Here is a 17,231-nt window from a genome sequence, read left to right as displayed (position 1 = left end):
ACGAGTCGATTTGAATCGATTTTAGTTATTCTCGAATTGAAGATTCGAATTTCGATTTATTGAAATTCTTATCCCAACTCGATCTATTCTAGTTCTAATTTGGTTCTTTTTTATTATTTTGATTTGATTTTGAAATTTCAATAAGCAATTATTTTCATTTTAAATTTTGAGCAAACATAATAAAAAAACAAAATGTTAAAATTAAGTCTTATAACCTAAAGTAGCATTGAATTACAAGTTTAAAATGAAATTAAAATTCAAAAATAATGGTTCAAAACTCAAAATACTACTATTTAATAATATAACAATAGCAACAATAAAAGCAAAGAAAAAAGGAAAAACTAGTAGCAGGTAGCGACCATTTTATTTCCAACCAGCAATCAGTCATCTCACCAATCATGTCAATGAAAGGAGAGTGAAGCTGTGAGCTATGACTATTGAAATTGAGAGATTAGGATTTAGGTTCGTACTTTGTAAAAGGTGAATGGTGAAGAGAGGCGTAAGTTTTGAGGTTTTTAAAATCATGGGCTTAGGCTGTGATATACGTGCCTACTATAAATAAAAGTCTATATTAAGTTTTAGATCTGTAAGCAATTAATAAATATTAAATATTATATAATAAAAATATTGAAAAGAAAAATTAGACAATGCTCGACCTACTAATCTTATACCTTAATCTTCAACCTTCAGCTCTCAGGGTTGTGTCTTCAGTGAGCTGCAAAAGAGTCATGTCATGTTTAATCACTTCTTAACTCGTACCTACCTTTCTTAATACTGTCCACTATCTCTCACATCTTTTCATTGGGGAATATAAGCATCTTCTTTTTACATGCTCGTCCAATCTCAATTTCACCTCTCTCATTATGGAGGGGTTACTCCCACTATAGTCAACCCATATTTGTCTAAATTCATCAACTAAGAGCATCGTGATAAATAAAACATCATGCTTAATGATTATGATAACAACAATTAAGACTAAAATTTTAGTAAAGTGTAAATAAATATGGGATAATCCAAACAAGAGGTATGAATGCAACGATGTACCTATGAGTTTTTTCAGGTTCAATAATAAGAACCTAAAGGTCAAATAGGCCAAATTTATAACTCAAATCTACCTTTTCATAATAGTACACTTATCATTTTGAAATCCATGAATGACCTTTAAAAATGTTATAGAGGGCAAAATTAAATATTTTTGAACATTAGGGGGCAAACTTGAATTTTTAAATTTTCCAAAACGAACAAAATTAATCGCGGCAAAATCACCGACCACTAAACAAGTTCGTTTGCCACTTCACCGGCACCGACACGTGGCGATTCCACCGGAGTTCACCGTCCGATCTCCGATTCCGATCACCTGCACCTCATTATTCCAATCTCCGTCGCCTCGTTATTCTGATTCCGGCGCCTCGTTATTCCAATCTCCGGCAGCTCACTATTCTGATTCGGGTGCCTCATTATTCTGATTCCGGTGCCTCATTTTCCAATTCCGATCACAGGCAGCTCATTATTCCAATCTCCGACAGCTCATTATTCTGATTCCGGCGCCTCATTATTCCAATTCCAATCTCCGGCCGCTCACTATTCCGATTCCGTCAGCTCAATATTACGATTTCCGGCGGCTCAATATTCCGATTTCCGGCAGCTCATTATTCCGAATCTGATTTGCGGCAGCTCATTATTTCGATTTCCTATAAATGATGCATAATATGTGTTTAATTACGAGGATGACATTGTGAGAAAGGCTCTAGGAGATCGCTGGCACCTCATTATTCTTGTGTTTAATTATGAGGATGACATTGTGAGAAAGGCTAGTGGAGATGTCAGGAGGAGAGTATAGTGATCGCAATGTACTATTACGTTCGAATTCATCGTCAGATGGAGATTTAGAAGCTCAGTTTCATCATAAGACGGGTAGTAGTAGTAGTAAAGGCATTACTGATCTGTTAAAGCGTTTAGATCGAGGATTTTCAAATAGAAGATCAACGAGTGTAAAGCGAACTGATAGAGGAGATCAACCGTCATCTTCTGATCACGGTGTTTCTTCTAGTAATCATTGTAGGGATGATGATGAAATTCTTGGAGAGAGCGCTCCACCGGAGTGGGCATTGTTGCTTGTTGGATGTCTACTTGGCGTTGCTACTGGCCTTTGTGTTGCGGCTTTTAATCGCGGGGTTAGTAAGGATTTTCATTTGGTTTGCATTGTGTTGCGACTATTACTCGTTCTGTTTCAGTTTATTTGTCTGTTTTTGACTTAATGCGAAGTTTAAGAGAGTAAAGGAACTTTTGAATCTCGTGGTCTTAGACTAAAGATGTGTAAAATATAACAAAATGATCTTTAATCTTGTGGTATTAAATATGTCACGTGTAAAGTTGAATTAAAGAGCTGTCAGTGAAGGAAAGATGCAATTTTTTTAAACATACTAAAAAGGAAAGTAGGACAAACAAATTGAAACCTAGAGATTATTAGTTTAGTTACGAATTCCATGCTTAGAGAACAGTTAGTTCAGCTTAAAAAACAGATACTTTACTGGTACTGAAGTGAAGTGAGTTGGAATAGAGTGAATTTAGATATAGAGGGTTCAGTTAACTGATCCCGACTAGTTTTTCGTTGAGTCATTGATTGATAGGTTGAGTTGATTTCTGGTGCCATTGATTTAGTTCTTCATTTTTTTGCTATTGCTGATTATATATATCTCTTCCATTTTTGTTCGTGATAATTTTGCTAATAATGAAAACTATGTGGGAAGACTTTGTAAAGCTGGCATTAGATAGTTGATACGGAAGGGGAAGCGCAGACAGTGAGCTGCTGTGCGATGAAATCTGCATGTTGAATGTCAAACGACACATCTTGTTCTTTTTGTTTGATTATGTATTTCTCCTGGGGGTTGAAAGTAATTAGAAGTAGTTTAATGAGCTGACACATTCTTATTTTTAGTGCCTTAAATTACTCTGTTTTGGTGTTTAGGGGGTGGAACAGGAATACAAATGACTAACTTTATACTGCTCTGGCTTGTAATGTCTGCCCACGTTTATGTCAAATAATGGTGAAGAATCTGGATGTTTTCTTAAACTGTATATCTGACTTTGTTTTGATGATAGAACAATAGTTTGAACTCTAATGCTTCCCAGTATTGAATGAGAGTGAGGATATTTGCTTAGGTACACGTAGTGCATGCGTGGGCTTGGGCTGGTACTCCTAATGAGGGAGCTGCTTGGCTCCGTTTGCAAAGGTTAGCTGACACATGGCATCGGATACTTTTAATACCGGTCCTTGGTGGAGTCATTGTAGGCGTGCTGCATGGTTTGCTTGATATATTGGACCAAATAACACAGTTCAATTCTTCTCAAGGACAAGGATTTGATTTGTTAGCTGGAATCTTCCCTACTGTAAAGGCAATTCAGGCGGCTGTGACTTTGGGAACTGGTTGTTCTTTAGGTCCTGAAGGTCCTAGTGTAGATATAGGTAAATCTTGTGCCTATGGATGCTCAGCAATGATGGAAAACAACCGAGAAAGGAGAATAGCTCTTGTGGCAGCTGGTGCAGCTGCTGGAATTGCTTCAGGTATGTTGCTTCTAATTTAAGATTATCTGTAACCGGAGTTTGTTGCATAATCTTCTTGTTAAAAGTGTTTTTTGGGATGATTATTTCTTGCTTAGCTGTTACCAGATCGCCATTTCACCCTCCACCAGACACAAAGCAGTTTAAAACAGAGATTTTGTGATAAAAAGGGTGAAAAGGATAGAAAACTGAATATTCTTCTCTTATCCCATTAATCATCTTAGCAAACAATCATATTACAAGAGGTCTGTTGGTATGCATGGTTTCATTTGGGTTCATTTTTTTCTGAGGAGCTTATAGCAAATGAGAGCCAAACTGCAAAAATTTCTTATGTGTATTGGGAATTTAATCCTCTTCCTTAAGCTGTGATATAAACTCATTTGTCTCGTTTCATGCACTCCTAATATTCAAGCAATGGCATAACCCTCTTACGCTGATTGCAAATGTTGTCACATATGCTGTAGAACCTCTGGATCTTTTGCAGGAGCCTTCCCCTCAACTGTTGGATGAATTTTAAAGATTTTTCTTTTGTGTTGCAGGTTTCAATGCAGCAGTCGCTGGCTGTTTTTTTGCAATTGAAACAGTTTTAAGGCCACTTCGTGCAGAAAACTCTCCTCCATTTACAACTGCAATGATCATATTGGCTTCTGTCATATCGTCAACTGTTTCAAATGCTGTACTCGGAGAGAAGCAGGCTTTCACTGTGCCCACGTATGATTTGAAATCTGCTGCTGGTATTTGATCTGATTCTAGTTTAATTTATTGTGAGCAAATCATTAACTCATGGGATTGTGCTTGCATGCTGTTCACTTTCTTTTGTTACTTTTCACAACAACTGTATAATTACTGATATCGCTGTGGATATGCACTCCTTTTATCAATTGCTTCTGTTCTTTCCTAGTGTTTCTGTTCATGCTATACTCCCTTGCATGGAAACATTGGCAATTAGGGAATTGAAGTGTGATACGTGGTTCCTGGTCCTTGATTTTCTGCTTTCTGCTCTTTTTGTGCTGTTTCTCCTATGATGATGATTTCTGGTTTTGTCTCTTCATACTTACAGATTCACATGCTAGTTTTTACTAACAGTGGGGAGAAACAGGTTTTGCTACCATTTTCTGATTTCTCATTTGTCTAACAATTAGAATAGGTACATATTCCTGTATCGTTGCTGAGAAATATGGGTTACAACTTACATAGCTTTTAATAATGCCTCTATGTAATTTGGGATTGTTTGATGTTGATTTGTATGTTTTCTCCACATTGATCATTAAGATGCTGCTCAGAGATTAACTCTTTTTGTTTCCTGAACTTTGGTTCTTAGAGGTTCTATAATGATAAAGACGTCTGCTGATTCTTTTTGTAAGTTGAATTCGGAAAAAGAGAGTGGATAAACGGATATACAATTTTACATAAAGTTACATTGCTTTGGGATTTCCAAGGGGAGAGAGGGCTTTCATTACATAGACAGAATGTTTCTTGATGCTTTCATGGATTAAACTCAATTTTGATTGACACTTATTCACCAAAGATCCCTTTCTGAATGCTAAATGTGTTTCCTTAACAGAGCTACCTTTATATCTAATACTGGGGATGCTGTGTGGAGCAGTAAGTGTGGCTTTTACTCGACTAGTCACCTGGTTCTCTAAAGCATTTCAGTTCGTCAAGGAAAAGTTTGGACTTTCTGATGTTGTCTGCCCTGCTTTGGGTGGTTTAGGAGCTGGAGTAATAGCTCTTAGATATCCTGGAATTCTCTATTGGGGTTTTAATAATGTTGATGAAATTTTACATACTGGTAAGACTGCATCTGCTCCTGGAATCTGGTTGCTAGCTCAACTAGCAGCTGCAAAAGTTGTGGCCACTGCTTTGTGCAAAGGTTCTGGTCTTGTTGGTGGTCTGTATGCACCAAGTTTAATGATAGGAGCTGCCGTGGGTGCGGTGTTTGGAGGGTCAGCTGGGGAACTGATCAATTCAGCTATTCCAGGAACTACTGCAATTGCTCAACCGCAGGCGTATGCCCTGGTCAGATTGACTACTTTTACATCTTGCAAATAATTTTTTTTCTAGACATGATTGGACTTCAGAAAGTAACTCTTTCTAATGCATAATGTAAACAATGCAGGTGGGAATGGCTGCTACATTGGCGTCAGTTTGTTCGGTGCCTTTGACTTCAGTTCTGCTTTTGTTTGAGTTGACAAAAGATTATAGAATATTGCTGCCCCTCATGGTTAGTCTTACTGTCCAAGGATTCCCAAGCTTTAGTTGGTGTCAGTTTGCATGTAAAAATTACTTTGTTAGTTAATTATTTAAAAGGCCTTTATATATGGTAGTTGTGTACATAATGCTTAATTGAAGCATTCCTATGACAGGTATTTGTCACTCTATGTACTTATCCCCCCAAAAAAAATTAAGAAGGGAAGACAGGAAGGTGTTTACATTATAGCGATTAGTTTTCTTTGTTTGATCCTGCCGTATTCTGTTATCCTATGTTATTAGTTGAAGTCAGTGCTTATTAAAATGATAACGAGTAAATATGCATTTTTAATTATGTGAACAGGGTGCTGTTGGACTAGCAATTTGGGTGCCTTCTGTAACAATCCAGGCAAAGGAAACGGAAGCATCAGATGCGAAGTATGTGTCAAAAGGATACTCTAGCCTTTCACCAGATGATGAGAAGAATGAAGGGAGTGACTGGAGGCACATGGATGAGAGAAATGATTTGGAACTAGATGCTATTGGATGTCAGAGCAGTCATGAATCTCTTGATGAAGGCCTAATTCTGGAAGATCTAGAGGTATCTTTTGTCTCTGGCTCTGGTACATAGCGAAGTTTTCCTTTTATGGGTTTTTACTTTTTCTTTTGAACTATCATTTCATCTTGGTCCTTCTGTTCCAATATCTAAACTATTTCCATCGATGACCAGGTTTCTCAGGTTATGTCAAATGATTATTTGAAGGTTTATCCAAACCAAACAGTTAAAGAAGCATTAGAATGCATGCATGATGGTCGTCAGAGTTTTGTTATTGTGGTTAATGCTGAGGATTATGTGGAAGGAATTTTGACATATGGTGACATCAAACGTAGTTTGTTTAAGAACTCGGGTGATTCTTCCAACAGGGATTTGACACTTAAAGATGTACGTATAATGCCACCATAAATAAGTTCCTTTGAGTTCTCAGTGTGCAAGTTTCTTTTCAATTAGTTCTGTTTTTCTTCTCTTTCATTATGTAATCTATGTTCTCTCTTTAATAGCTTTATTTGTTTCTTTAACCTGTCTACAGGCAAATACATGTCTTGTTTCCTCGATATGCACAAGAGGGATAAGCTATCGTGGGCAAGAATGCGGACTTTTAACTTGTTATCCTGATACCGACCTAGCAACTGCAAAGCAGCTAATGGTGGCAAAAGGAATCAAACAATTGCCTGTGATCAAGCGTGGTGGGAACTTGAACCGAGAAAGAAAGCGCAAAATTGTAGCTACTCTGCGTTATGAGTCAATCAAAGAGTCTGTCAGGTTTTGCTTCTTCTATCCTTATTTTACCTGACGTGTCTTATTATCTGTTCTTTCTTGCCATAATCCTGCATTTTAAAACATTTTTTTGGTTCTTTGCAGTAATTTGAGGTAAGCTGTTCTTTGATCGATATTATAAAAGGAAAATAAGACAATAAATTTATGGACTTCTTCTTGTCTAATTTTTAAAATATTATTCAGCAGCTTTCCTGAGAGAATGTAAATGGAAACACGTCAGATACAAGGACATTGTGTTTAGGAAGTCAGATGTAAATTGTGCGTCACATGACATAAACTGGCAGCCTGCTGTAAACAGAGATGTTACGTAGAAGATGTGAACTAGCTGATAGAGTTCCTTCAGTATTTGCTGAATTATGGCTTAAGAGTATAGCATGAATTACAATGTGTAGGACACCTTTAATACATAATGGAGCTAGGCTGTGGAGTCTAAACAACAATTTTTATGGAACTATACCAGCTTTTGTGCAATGATGTATGCTCTCTTTCTTAACTAAAGCCGTCTTGCCTGTTTTGATTTTGGATGAACTTGCTGGTTTTGCTTGGAAAAAAAAAAGTTTGCAGCGAGCATAGCATTATTGAGGTTTTAGATGAACTTTTTTTGACCTCTGCTCTAGTTTTCTGTCCAGATCCTAGGATACATCTAATATTCCTCCTTTTATATGTAATTGACTGAGAGAACACAAGACATACTGCCCATCAAAGAACTACAAAGAGAGAGATCAAGTTAACGATTAAACGTGTGAATCTCCATTTATTTAGAAGTTATTCATTTGTATTGTTAGGGCATTTTCTGATCATCGTAACTCCCACAGAAATGAAATCAATCGCCGAAAATCAGTCTACCAGCAAAGAAAAGATGACAATGACAAGCAGATGGTGACAAATGGCCGTTAATTGATTGCCCTAATGGATCGAGTGTAAAAAGCAAGCTTCAACAATTGATTCTTGTTTGTTGATGAGTCGGGCATCAGCCGGTAATATGCAACTTGACTGCACAGTTATTTCTGCTCATAATTTTGGTTGCATGCAGAAGTTTGAGTTCCCCTCAAACTTTGTGGCCTTCCCTTTTCTGGATTGTCTAAGGTTTTGCTTCATGTCTTCAGACTTCACAGCATATCCTATTTAGCTCTAAATGCTATGTTTGTTGGGTTTGATTTGTATTAGATAGTTGTCAATAAGTATACCTGCGTAGTCCAATGTCTCACATTTGTACATGAAATTTACTCTATATAGTTTTAGATGCCAATGTAAGGCGAACGATAGTAGCTATTAGACAGTTTTGAAGACAGAATTTATTCACTATGAATGAAAATACTCCCAACCATTTGTGTTTTTGAGACAGTCTAATTGCTAAGAAGTCACAATTTTATAATTTTGACATGTTCTAATATTTAGCTAGATTTTCCTTCTCATTGACTATGCCGTTAGATTTCCATGAGGTCTAAATGATAAGGAGAATTCACAGAGTATGTCATTTGTACAACATTTCCCAAAAAAAAATAAAAATGCAAGCATTTCTAGAGCCCTTTTGGTAATCCTTTCCCCCTCGTACAACTAGAACCTGAAGCAAAAACGTCCAAAAAAATGAATGTTGATATAGTATTTTCGTATAAAAAGAACTTCAAAAATGGACTTGTAGTATGCTATAAGGGGAAAATGTCCATAATACCAGAGAATAAACCAAGTTTAGGAACTAGTTGACCTTCCGAAACTCGAAAGAACACAAAACTATTAGAACCAACGGGTTCTCAAAGTTAAGCACAAGGTTTGTGACATATTTGAGAGATGGAAGTCTCGACTTGTTGCTAAGGGATGCCTACAACGAGACTTTCTCACCTGTTGTATGGATTCACCTCTCATTTGTCTAACTATGACTATTGTTGCTAGTTTGTTTCTAAATTTGCATCAAATAGATGCAAAGCGAACATTTTCATTCTTTCCTATAATAAGGCAAAATTTGGAAAACTTTACATCTGAGGAGGCAATCCATTCATAATTTTCTGATAAGTTGATGAACCATTGGAGTAGTTCAAATTAGGATCTGGCATTGCTTCTCCTTCTGGAAGCACGAAACCAACATCATTCACAGGTCGTTGCCATCCTATGTATGGATTGAGAGGAACTGAAAACTGGTGCTGATTAGAGTTAAATCCGGCCATAGCAAGACTGGATAGATCTTGCTGCTCGTTAGTTCCGAAACAATCAAATCCTGAGATAGGACCAGCTGATCCAAGTGAGGGAACTCTTCCATAACGCTCGTTGGTGTTCTGAACTTGTGGAGCTCTTCCATAACGCTCGTTGGTGTTCTGGATTTGTGGAGCTCTTCCATAACGCTCGTTGGTGTTCTGAACTTGTGTGGACTTGGTGTTCTGAACTTGTGCGGGCTTGGTGTTCTGAACTTGTGTGGGCTCAGGCCTACCTACATGACTTTGAGCATCAGTAGTTATCGGGTTGGAAGGAGACTTTGACGCTCCCGAGCTACCTTGGCTGCTGGTGCGTGCTGGAGGAACTTCATGGTAGTGCTTCCCATCATAAGTGGTGATAACAGACTTCTGATCATATGGGGACCTCTGGATGTGCTTCCTGACATTGCAGCCAGAACTTGTGCACTTGTAGTAACTCCTGGCAAAGGGAAGCAATCTATCAGTTCAAATAAACAATTCGTTAAGTCAAAATCGGAAATCTTATGACCCATAGGGCTTCAGCGCGTGATGTGTGAATTAGGCACACATCATATGTTTGAACTTACAGCAGGCAAAATTCTACAGTTCAAGTGGATGATGTAAATGAACACGTACATCGGGAGCCCTCGGGAGTTTCTTGATTATTAGAAATTAGGAACTTTTAAGGATGATGTAAATGAACATGACAAACCTTGGATTTGGATTGCCTTTAACCACCTTTTGCCCGTACTTGCGCCAGCGATATCCATCATCAATGATGTCTACCTCACTGATAGTATGCACCACAACTCTTGGCTCCCTGATTGCTCTGATGGTGCCACTTGTATCCGACACAGTAGACTTCCTAGATTGTCAAAGAGAAGAAAATGACAATCAGGTCAATATGATGTAAAAGATGGGAGATCCTAAACATTTTAATGCAGAAGATGTAAAAACCTTCTTTTGGGCTCGAACTCATCTTCTGCACCATCATAGCCTAGTAATACACTGCCACGGGTACCATGATCATCTTCATCATTTGAAAACACTGATGATACTTCAACTGCATCTGCTGATCCCTGCTGAGCACCCTTTGATTGTAAAGTGGTAGATCCACTGCAGTACTCAGAGTGCAAAGCTGCTAATGATGTTGCTTCAAGTTTGTTGTTGCTCCACATGAGGCCTTTAGCAGTAGGTCCTTGTTGGCTAGTTGCCAAAGCCAGCTCACTGTTAAAACCTGTTCCACTTGGATCCACATTGTCTAGTTGCACGTCACCAAATGAGTTTAAAGATCCGAGGGCTGATATCGGGTTTGAGAGTGGCTTAGGGTGATTGTGAATCCCCTTGTATATAATTTCCATGACTTGACAGTCATGATATCCCCCTACTCTCTTCTTCACAGGACACTTTGGATACGCGCACTTATAATAACTCCGAGGATACGTTCTTCCATTAGCTTGGTTTTGTCCATACTTTCTCCAGTTATAACCATCTTCGGCAGGAGGATTGACATCTTTTGAGTCTCCACCTCCTCTTTGCTTAGTGTCCTCATCTTTCTGCTCATCAAGAGTCTGAGAATGTTGCATACTACCACCAACTATATTAAAGGGCCTTACCTCTGGCTTGATATGACTACCCCGGAAATCCTCTTCAGTAGACAACATAGGGAACTTAGATATTCCATGACGTATCTGTTCGCTTTGAGTTACTTCCATACTTTGAGGTTGAAGAGAGTTATTTGGATGAGCTGAAACCTCAATTTGAGGTAAGAGTTGCTGAGAAAGATCACTGGACGGATTTACCTGCAACCGAGAGCAACAACACATTCAGAGACTGGAAACCGGCAGGAAACTGGCATGCAATGTGTGTGTATGTGTATGTGTGTGTCTGAGAGAGAGTAGTGGTTACTGGATTGGAAGAGAAGGAAGATGAAGTATTGCTGCCAAAAGCAGTCTCTTTCCTCTTATCTGCAATTCCAGCCGTCAACATAAGACTTTTACTCTCATCGCCCGATGCTAATGGTAATAGTCCAGTTGTAGGAGATGGACAAACCTGCAGTGGATTAATTGAAGCTTTGGGGCACTGGGGAAAACTTATACGAATAATGAGGTAAGGCCTGCGTATACTCTACTCTCTCCGGACCCCAGTTGTGGGATTACATTGACATGTAACTTCAACACTCTTTTGAAACTTTAAATATAAACCCAAAAATATGGTCCACTTAGGGACTAGTGTGCTAGGGAACCTCTACTGTGATGTGTGGATTAGACGAACGTCATGAAGTGTGACACTCAATCTAAAACATGAAGTGTGAGTTTAGATACATACCAGTGGATTATAGATCAAAACAGGTGAATATAATAGGACTGATGGACTGAGACCCGGAGGAATAGTCAAATAAGGAGACCTAGCTTCTTGATTCTGTGAAAGAACAGGAGGTCTAAGGCCATCGGTATTCAGCCTTGGAGCATGAAATCCAGATCTAGCTACCATTCTTTCCATGAGCCCTCCTCCACGAGTACTCGGTTTCTGCTCTGATGGTGCACTCGACTTGACTGTTTGATCAGTCGAAGCACCAGCCCGTGCCCCATCCTTTCCATCAGTGCTGCACAAGGCGGTGACATTCTGTTGAGGTTCGGCATTGAAGTTTCTGCAGTTACTTTCATTAGTGTGCTCCATAAGAGGTAACCATCCTCCAACATCATCGACTAGCAGTGAAGACACGAAGGCTCTTGGGCTCGGGCTAGGTGTTATCCAGTCTCCGAAGATAGCAACATGATCATCGAACCCGCCCATTGATCCTCAACACTTCAGTACAAAACCATTACCTTAGTACTTCTAAACAATAGTGAAAGAAGAGAAAGAACATGATATTCTAGGCCTTGAAGCTTCTTTCCACCCTTCGGCAGAGCCAGAATTTTTACAAAAGGGGTCAAAATATAAAGAAGTAAACACATGCAGAAGTACGGGCGATTCAACATCTACTATATACATACATATAACACAATTTTGATAATACATAGGAGTAGCATTTATAAGACATCCTTTCATCTTATAATTTTGTATCGAAAGCCTCTGGGAAAAGGGCAAACAAGAAGAGCTTTGAGATGTTGATCCAAGGAAATTGAAATGAATATGCACTTCCAGCCAAGGGAGTGTAGTAGTTCATCGGAATCCTCTTTGTTGAAAGATTACAATGTAGACGTAAATATTAAATTTACTTGTTTTTAATGTATATATATTAGATGTCGAATTCTGTCTTTTTTTTTTTTCTTGGGTGAAAAAACTCAAAGCCAAGCTATCCAAAACTGATTATAGTAAGTAAAGACTAAAACATTAATAAAGACTCAGTAAAACAAATTCAAAAAAGGTAAATTGGTATTGAAGCTCAAAAGGATCAAGAATATGGAAAGAACAAAAAAGGTAAATAAAGCAAATAAAAGAAAAAGGAAAAATTTAATAAAAATCATTTTAACATTTATTATCAATTTTATCCCAACAAATAAAAGAAAAAATATGTTTATCTTAAGGGAAAATGATCTAATATACCCATCGACTTTGCGGTTTAGAGCTGATATATCCCTCATTAAAAATGGCTCATATATACCTATATAGACACACAAATGACTCAGATATACCGTTTTCAGTCGACGGAAGTGAAAAGATTAATTTTAAATTTATTTTTTGATTTTTTATTAAAAAAAATTCATATAGGGTTTATATTTGATCTTTCTCATATAAAGTTTCGGCGTATATTTGATCCTTCGCAAATGTGAATTTTTTGACTTTTTTTTATTCAACGACGAATTTCGGTTTTAGAAGTATCTCTCTTGTGAATCTATTTGCTTATCATTATCTGAATTTCTTGTCCTTATTTCATTTTTTTCTTTCTAGTGTGACACATGAGAAATAAAAAGAAAATGGATTAAAAGAGAAGAAAGCAAGAAAAATTTTAAAACTGATTTTTTCGTGGTAGTATTGTAATTTATTTTTTGTATCTACAAAAGAAATCGAGAACATCGATGGTAGATTTTACAAAAAGATGAGTGAAATATTTTTTTTGGATCATCAAGAAAATAAACCCAAATTAATTTTTGAATTGGACAAGGCTAAAAAAAAAAATTACATGTGAGAATGATCAAATATACCCAGACTTTTGCGATAAAGTTAAAATAGATCCTATATAGATTTTAATTTAATAAGAAATTTAAGATTGCTTTTCACTTTTGTTGGCCAAAAAGGGTATATCTTGGGCAATTTATGTAATGATAGGGGCATATGTGAGCCTATATATCAGTTCTAAATTACAAAATCAAGAGATATATTAGATCCTTTTCCCTTCTACTAATTTTGAAATGTTTTAAGAAATAAAAATAAATATCATACCACAAAGTGGGGTCTGAGAGGATAGAGTGTAATAGCACAGAGTGAAGTCTCGCCAGGGTAGAATGTACACGAAGGTTATCCCATCGCTGCCTTGAATTCTGCGGTGAAAATAGAGATGTTATTTTCGCTTATATTAGTTAAAAAATTAGACCTTTTTAGGGATTATATTTATAATGTGGGACCTCCAACTCTTTTGGAAATATTATAATGATTCAAAAAAAGAAATTAGGAGATTTCATAAACACACTATTATCAATGATGATAGACTCTACTACTACTCTCTATTATCATCACTTGTTAATTATTGTTTGTGTTAATAATAACACTTGTGTGATCCTTTAATTATTGATAAATTATGATTTTAGTTATTATGATATGTGATTAAATATATTGGCTTTCAATTAATTAGAACATGCATTTTTGATCCATTCACTTGTTTCATTTACAAATGTATTATTGACAAATTGCGATTTCAGTTATTATGACATGTGAGTAAATATATTGACTTTCAATCAATTAAAACGTGCACTTTTGATCCATTCGCTTGTTTCATTCACAAATATACTATGATTATCAGATGTTCGACCACTTAATTACTCACGTGTCATGTTAAACTTGTAATGTTATTCTATGTTTGACAATACCAAAAATCCTTAAAACAATCCAAATATAATATATTTCATATCTAAAGAGAGTCAAAAAATACATTTCAATTAATCAAAGGTTCAATTTGCTTTTATCAAATCTTATAAGAACTAAAATAAAAATTTATTAATAATTAGAGGACCCAAGTGCAATTATCTTTGGGCTGGGCTTGCTATAGGTGATAAAGCCCAATTATCAAATTATGAGAATTGCCCAAGTTTGACCAGCCAATGAGAGACATCCATGTGGAAATAAAGGTTTGACCAGCAGTCAAACTATTTTGTTAATTATAATTATTTCAATTCCAAAAATAACAATTTTATAGATTACAAAAATTAACAACAATATACCCAATATAATCTTACGAATAAAGTCTGGAAAGCGTAAAATATACACAAATTCTCATTCAAGAAAGAATAAACCAAATATGAAACAGATCTTTTTTAATACGAAAACACTTTCTACTAAGAAAAGTTGGCCTGGATTTTCGGCAAAATAATCTTATCTTTTTGGCTGGATTTTCTTGACAAAACTTGATCCACTTTCTTTACATGCATAATCTTCATTCTTCATATAATCTCCATACATCACTGTTGTTTACTATGATTAAAACTTGATATGGGTTAAAAATTGAAGTCCTATGCGTTAAAAATAAAAACACGAATTAATATTGGAGTTTTGTGTTATAAGCGAACAAGGTTGAAAGTAGAGTCTTGTGCATTGAATATGAGTACAAATTAAAAGCGAAGCTCATGCGTTAAAAATATATATGCGTGAGTTGAAATTAAGGAGTCCAAACATTAAAATAATCAGGGGTTGAAAGTTAAAGCCCATAAGCATGGTGAAAAAATTGATGTTGTTTTAAAGATGAGCAGCAAGATTGTTGAAAGTTTGTTTGAAACTTTTTCGCCACACATAATATCTTAACCTTTTATTGGTTTTACCGAAAAAAATTCATTGTCATCAACTTAGTTGCAACTTGCTTTGAACTTATCTCTGGACTCATAGGATCGTTTGCTCTGATAGCACTTGTTGGATTCGAAAACGATAGGACGACGTCATGCGAGAGTTAATAGTTACAACTCATGACGGTGATAAATCAGATGACACAAAAATATACTAAAAAATATATTATTGAATATGATTTGATCAATTAGACTATATATTAAAAACTGATATTATTGAAAAAGTATAAAACCTATGAAAAAAAAACTCTCACGAAAAGACTATATTGTGATGCTATTGTGTCATGATTCGAGAAAAAGATCTTATGTTTGTACCATCAATTAATTAAAAGTCAAATATATTTAGTTAATTAGCACAAGTACTAAAATCACAATTTATTAACAAAAAAGACCACAAATGCTATTAATTAAAATAATAGTTAGTCAATTATAGAAGAAATTAAAGTAGTTGAAAAGATAATCATCATCATTCATAATATAATTATGTGTTTTGGGAGAAAATTGATAGTAAATGTGAAAAAGAAAGCTTCATGTGGGTGGGGTTGGGGGGTACCTTTCATCAAAATTCTAAATTTGGATGCTTCTTGAAACAATGTGTTTTCTTGTTTCACATTGTGTCATATTGGATTACATCATTTTTCGTTATTATATATATCCACACATTAATAATTTAAACAATAAAACCTACTAGAAAAGTAGGGTACGAGATAGAGCTACTATAAAAAGATAGAATAGGAGATAAAATATGATTATTAAATAACTAATAAAAAAAATAAAAAAATGAGCAAAAGGAATAAGCTAACGACGCAATCATACACCAAATCAATCGTTATATAAAATGAAAATTTTTAATTGTTATCTAAGGATCGATTCAACGATACGATACAATGAAATTTACCTAACAACCAACACAAATATTTTATTTAAATTAACAACACAATACAGTACGGTACACTACAGTACAACATGCATACCATCCAAACAAGATGGTTTGAGTAAACATAGTACTTGCTATATCCTCGCTCTTATTATTAGATTACACTAATGAAACTATCCATAGAACACAACATAAAACGAGGATTTCGCTCGATATATATATAATACTATATAATATAACTTGGATCATAACTTTGTGCATGCATGCATGGCATATATATGAAAATCAATTAGATGGAGAATTAGGTTTTTGATATGAGAATGCCATCATTATCCGCATATAACCACTGATCTCCTATTGAAAGAACATGTATGTATATCAAGTGTATATATATTGTATAATTAAACTATAAATGTTAGAAATTGAACCTAAAGATTCATATAATCGACTTCAAACGTGTTTGGATTATATCGTTGTTGTCAACTTTTATCTATCATGGTTGAAGATATGTTTGTCCCTTTTTAGCAATTCTTTAATTTCAACTTCTTGCATGTCATGTCATGTTTGTAACCACAAGATTAAACAACATTTTTGTACATTTAATATATCTTCAATCTAAGACCACAAGATTTAAAAGTCTTTTTTACATTGTTAATCTTCGTATCGAGTCAAAATAAGTCAAACAGACTTTATATCCAAGCAGAAGTCATTCACAGATTGATATCTATTACTGATGGGATCCAATGAAATTAGTCGCATTAGTATATCCAAAAAGACAAATTTGCAAATATAAGTACAAAAACAACAACAACAACATATTCAGTGACATCTCACAAAGTGGGATCTAGGGAGCATAGATTGTACGCAGACCTTACCTCTACCTTTTGGAGGTAGAACAGTTGTTTTCAAAAGACCATCGGATCAAGTGAAATAAATCAAAGTAGTAATAAAAAGAAAGATAAAAGAAAGAACGTATTAAAAAAAAAAACAAGATGACTAATAGAAAAGTAAGATAAAACATTAACATAAATAACAAGGTAGAATCACCTAAACATAATAAAAAATATAAAACAACAAATAAAAGCCCAAAAAAAAAAAAAAGTGA

General features: G+C 35.6%; 2 protein-coding genes across 2 annotated transcripts; one reads left to right on the top strand and one right to left on the bottom strand.

Annotated features, from left to right (window-relative positions):
• Positions 1–1,119: 1,119 nt before the first annotated feature.
• On the top strand, positions 1,120–8,425 carry LOC107845676 (chloride channel protein CLC-f). Its single transcript, XM_016690121.2, has 9 exons — positions 1,120–2,174; positions 3,163–3,565; positions 4,102–4,296; positions 5,127–5,581; positions 5,682–5,786; positions 6,117–6,353; positions 6,483–6,695; positions 6,841–7,073; positions 7,904–8,425. Exons 1-9 carry the CDS (start codon positions 1,821–1,823, stop codon positions 7,983–7,985), a joined length of 2,277 nt encoding a protein of 758 aa, XP_016545607.1. The 5' UTR covers positions 1,120–1,820; the 3' UTR covers positions 7,986–8,425.
• Positions 8,426–8,531: 106 nt separating this feature from the next.
• On the bottom strand, positions 8,532–12,660 carry LOC107844105 (probable WRKY transcription factor 2). Its single transcript, XM_016688600.2, has 5 exons — positions 11,582–12,660; positions 11,162–11,305; positions 10,211–11,070; positions 9,966–10,118; positions 8,532–9,713 (listed from the first exon to the last, which is right to left on the bottom strand). The coding sequence occupies exons 1-5, from the start codon at positions 12,047–12,049 to the stop codon at positions 9,059–9,061; spliced, it is 2,280 nt and encodes a 759-aa protein (XP_016544086.1). The 5' UTR covers positions 12,050–12,660; the 3' UTR covers positions 8,532–9,058.
• Between the last annotated feature and the right edge of the window lie 4,571 nt (positions 12,661–17,231).

This window comes from Capsicum annuum, chromosome 10 (genome assembly GCF_002878395.1).
Source record: "Capsicum annuum cultivar UCD-10X-F1 chromosome 10, UCD10Xv1.1, whole genome shotgun sequence".
NCBI lineage: Eukaryota > Viridiplantae > Streptophyta > Magnoliopsida > Solanales > Solanaceae > Capsicum > Capsicum annuum.
This window is presented reverse-complemented; position numbering and strand designations above follow the sequence as displayed.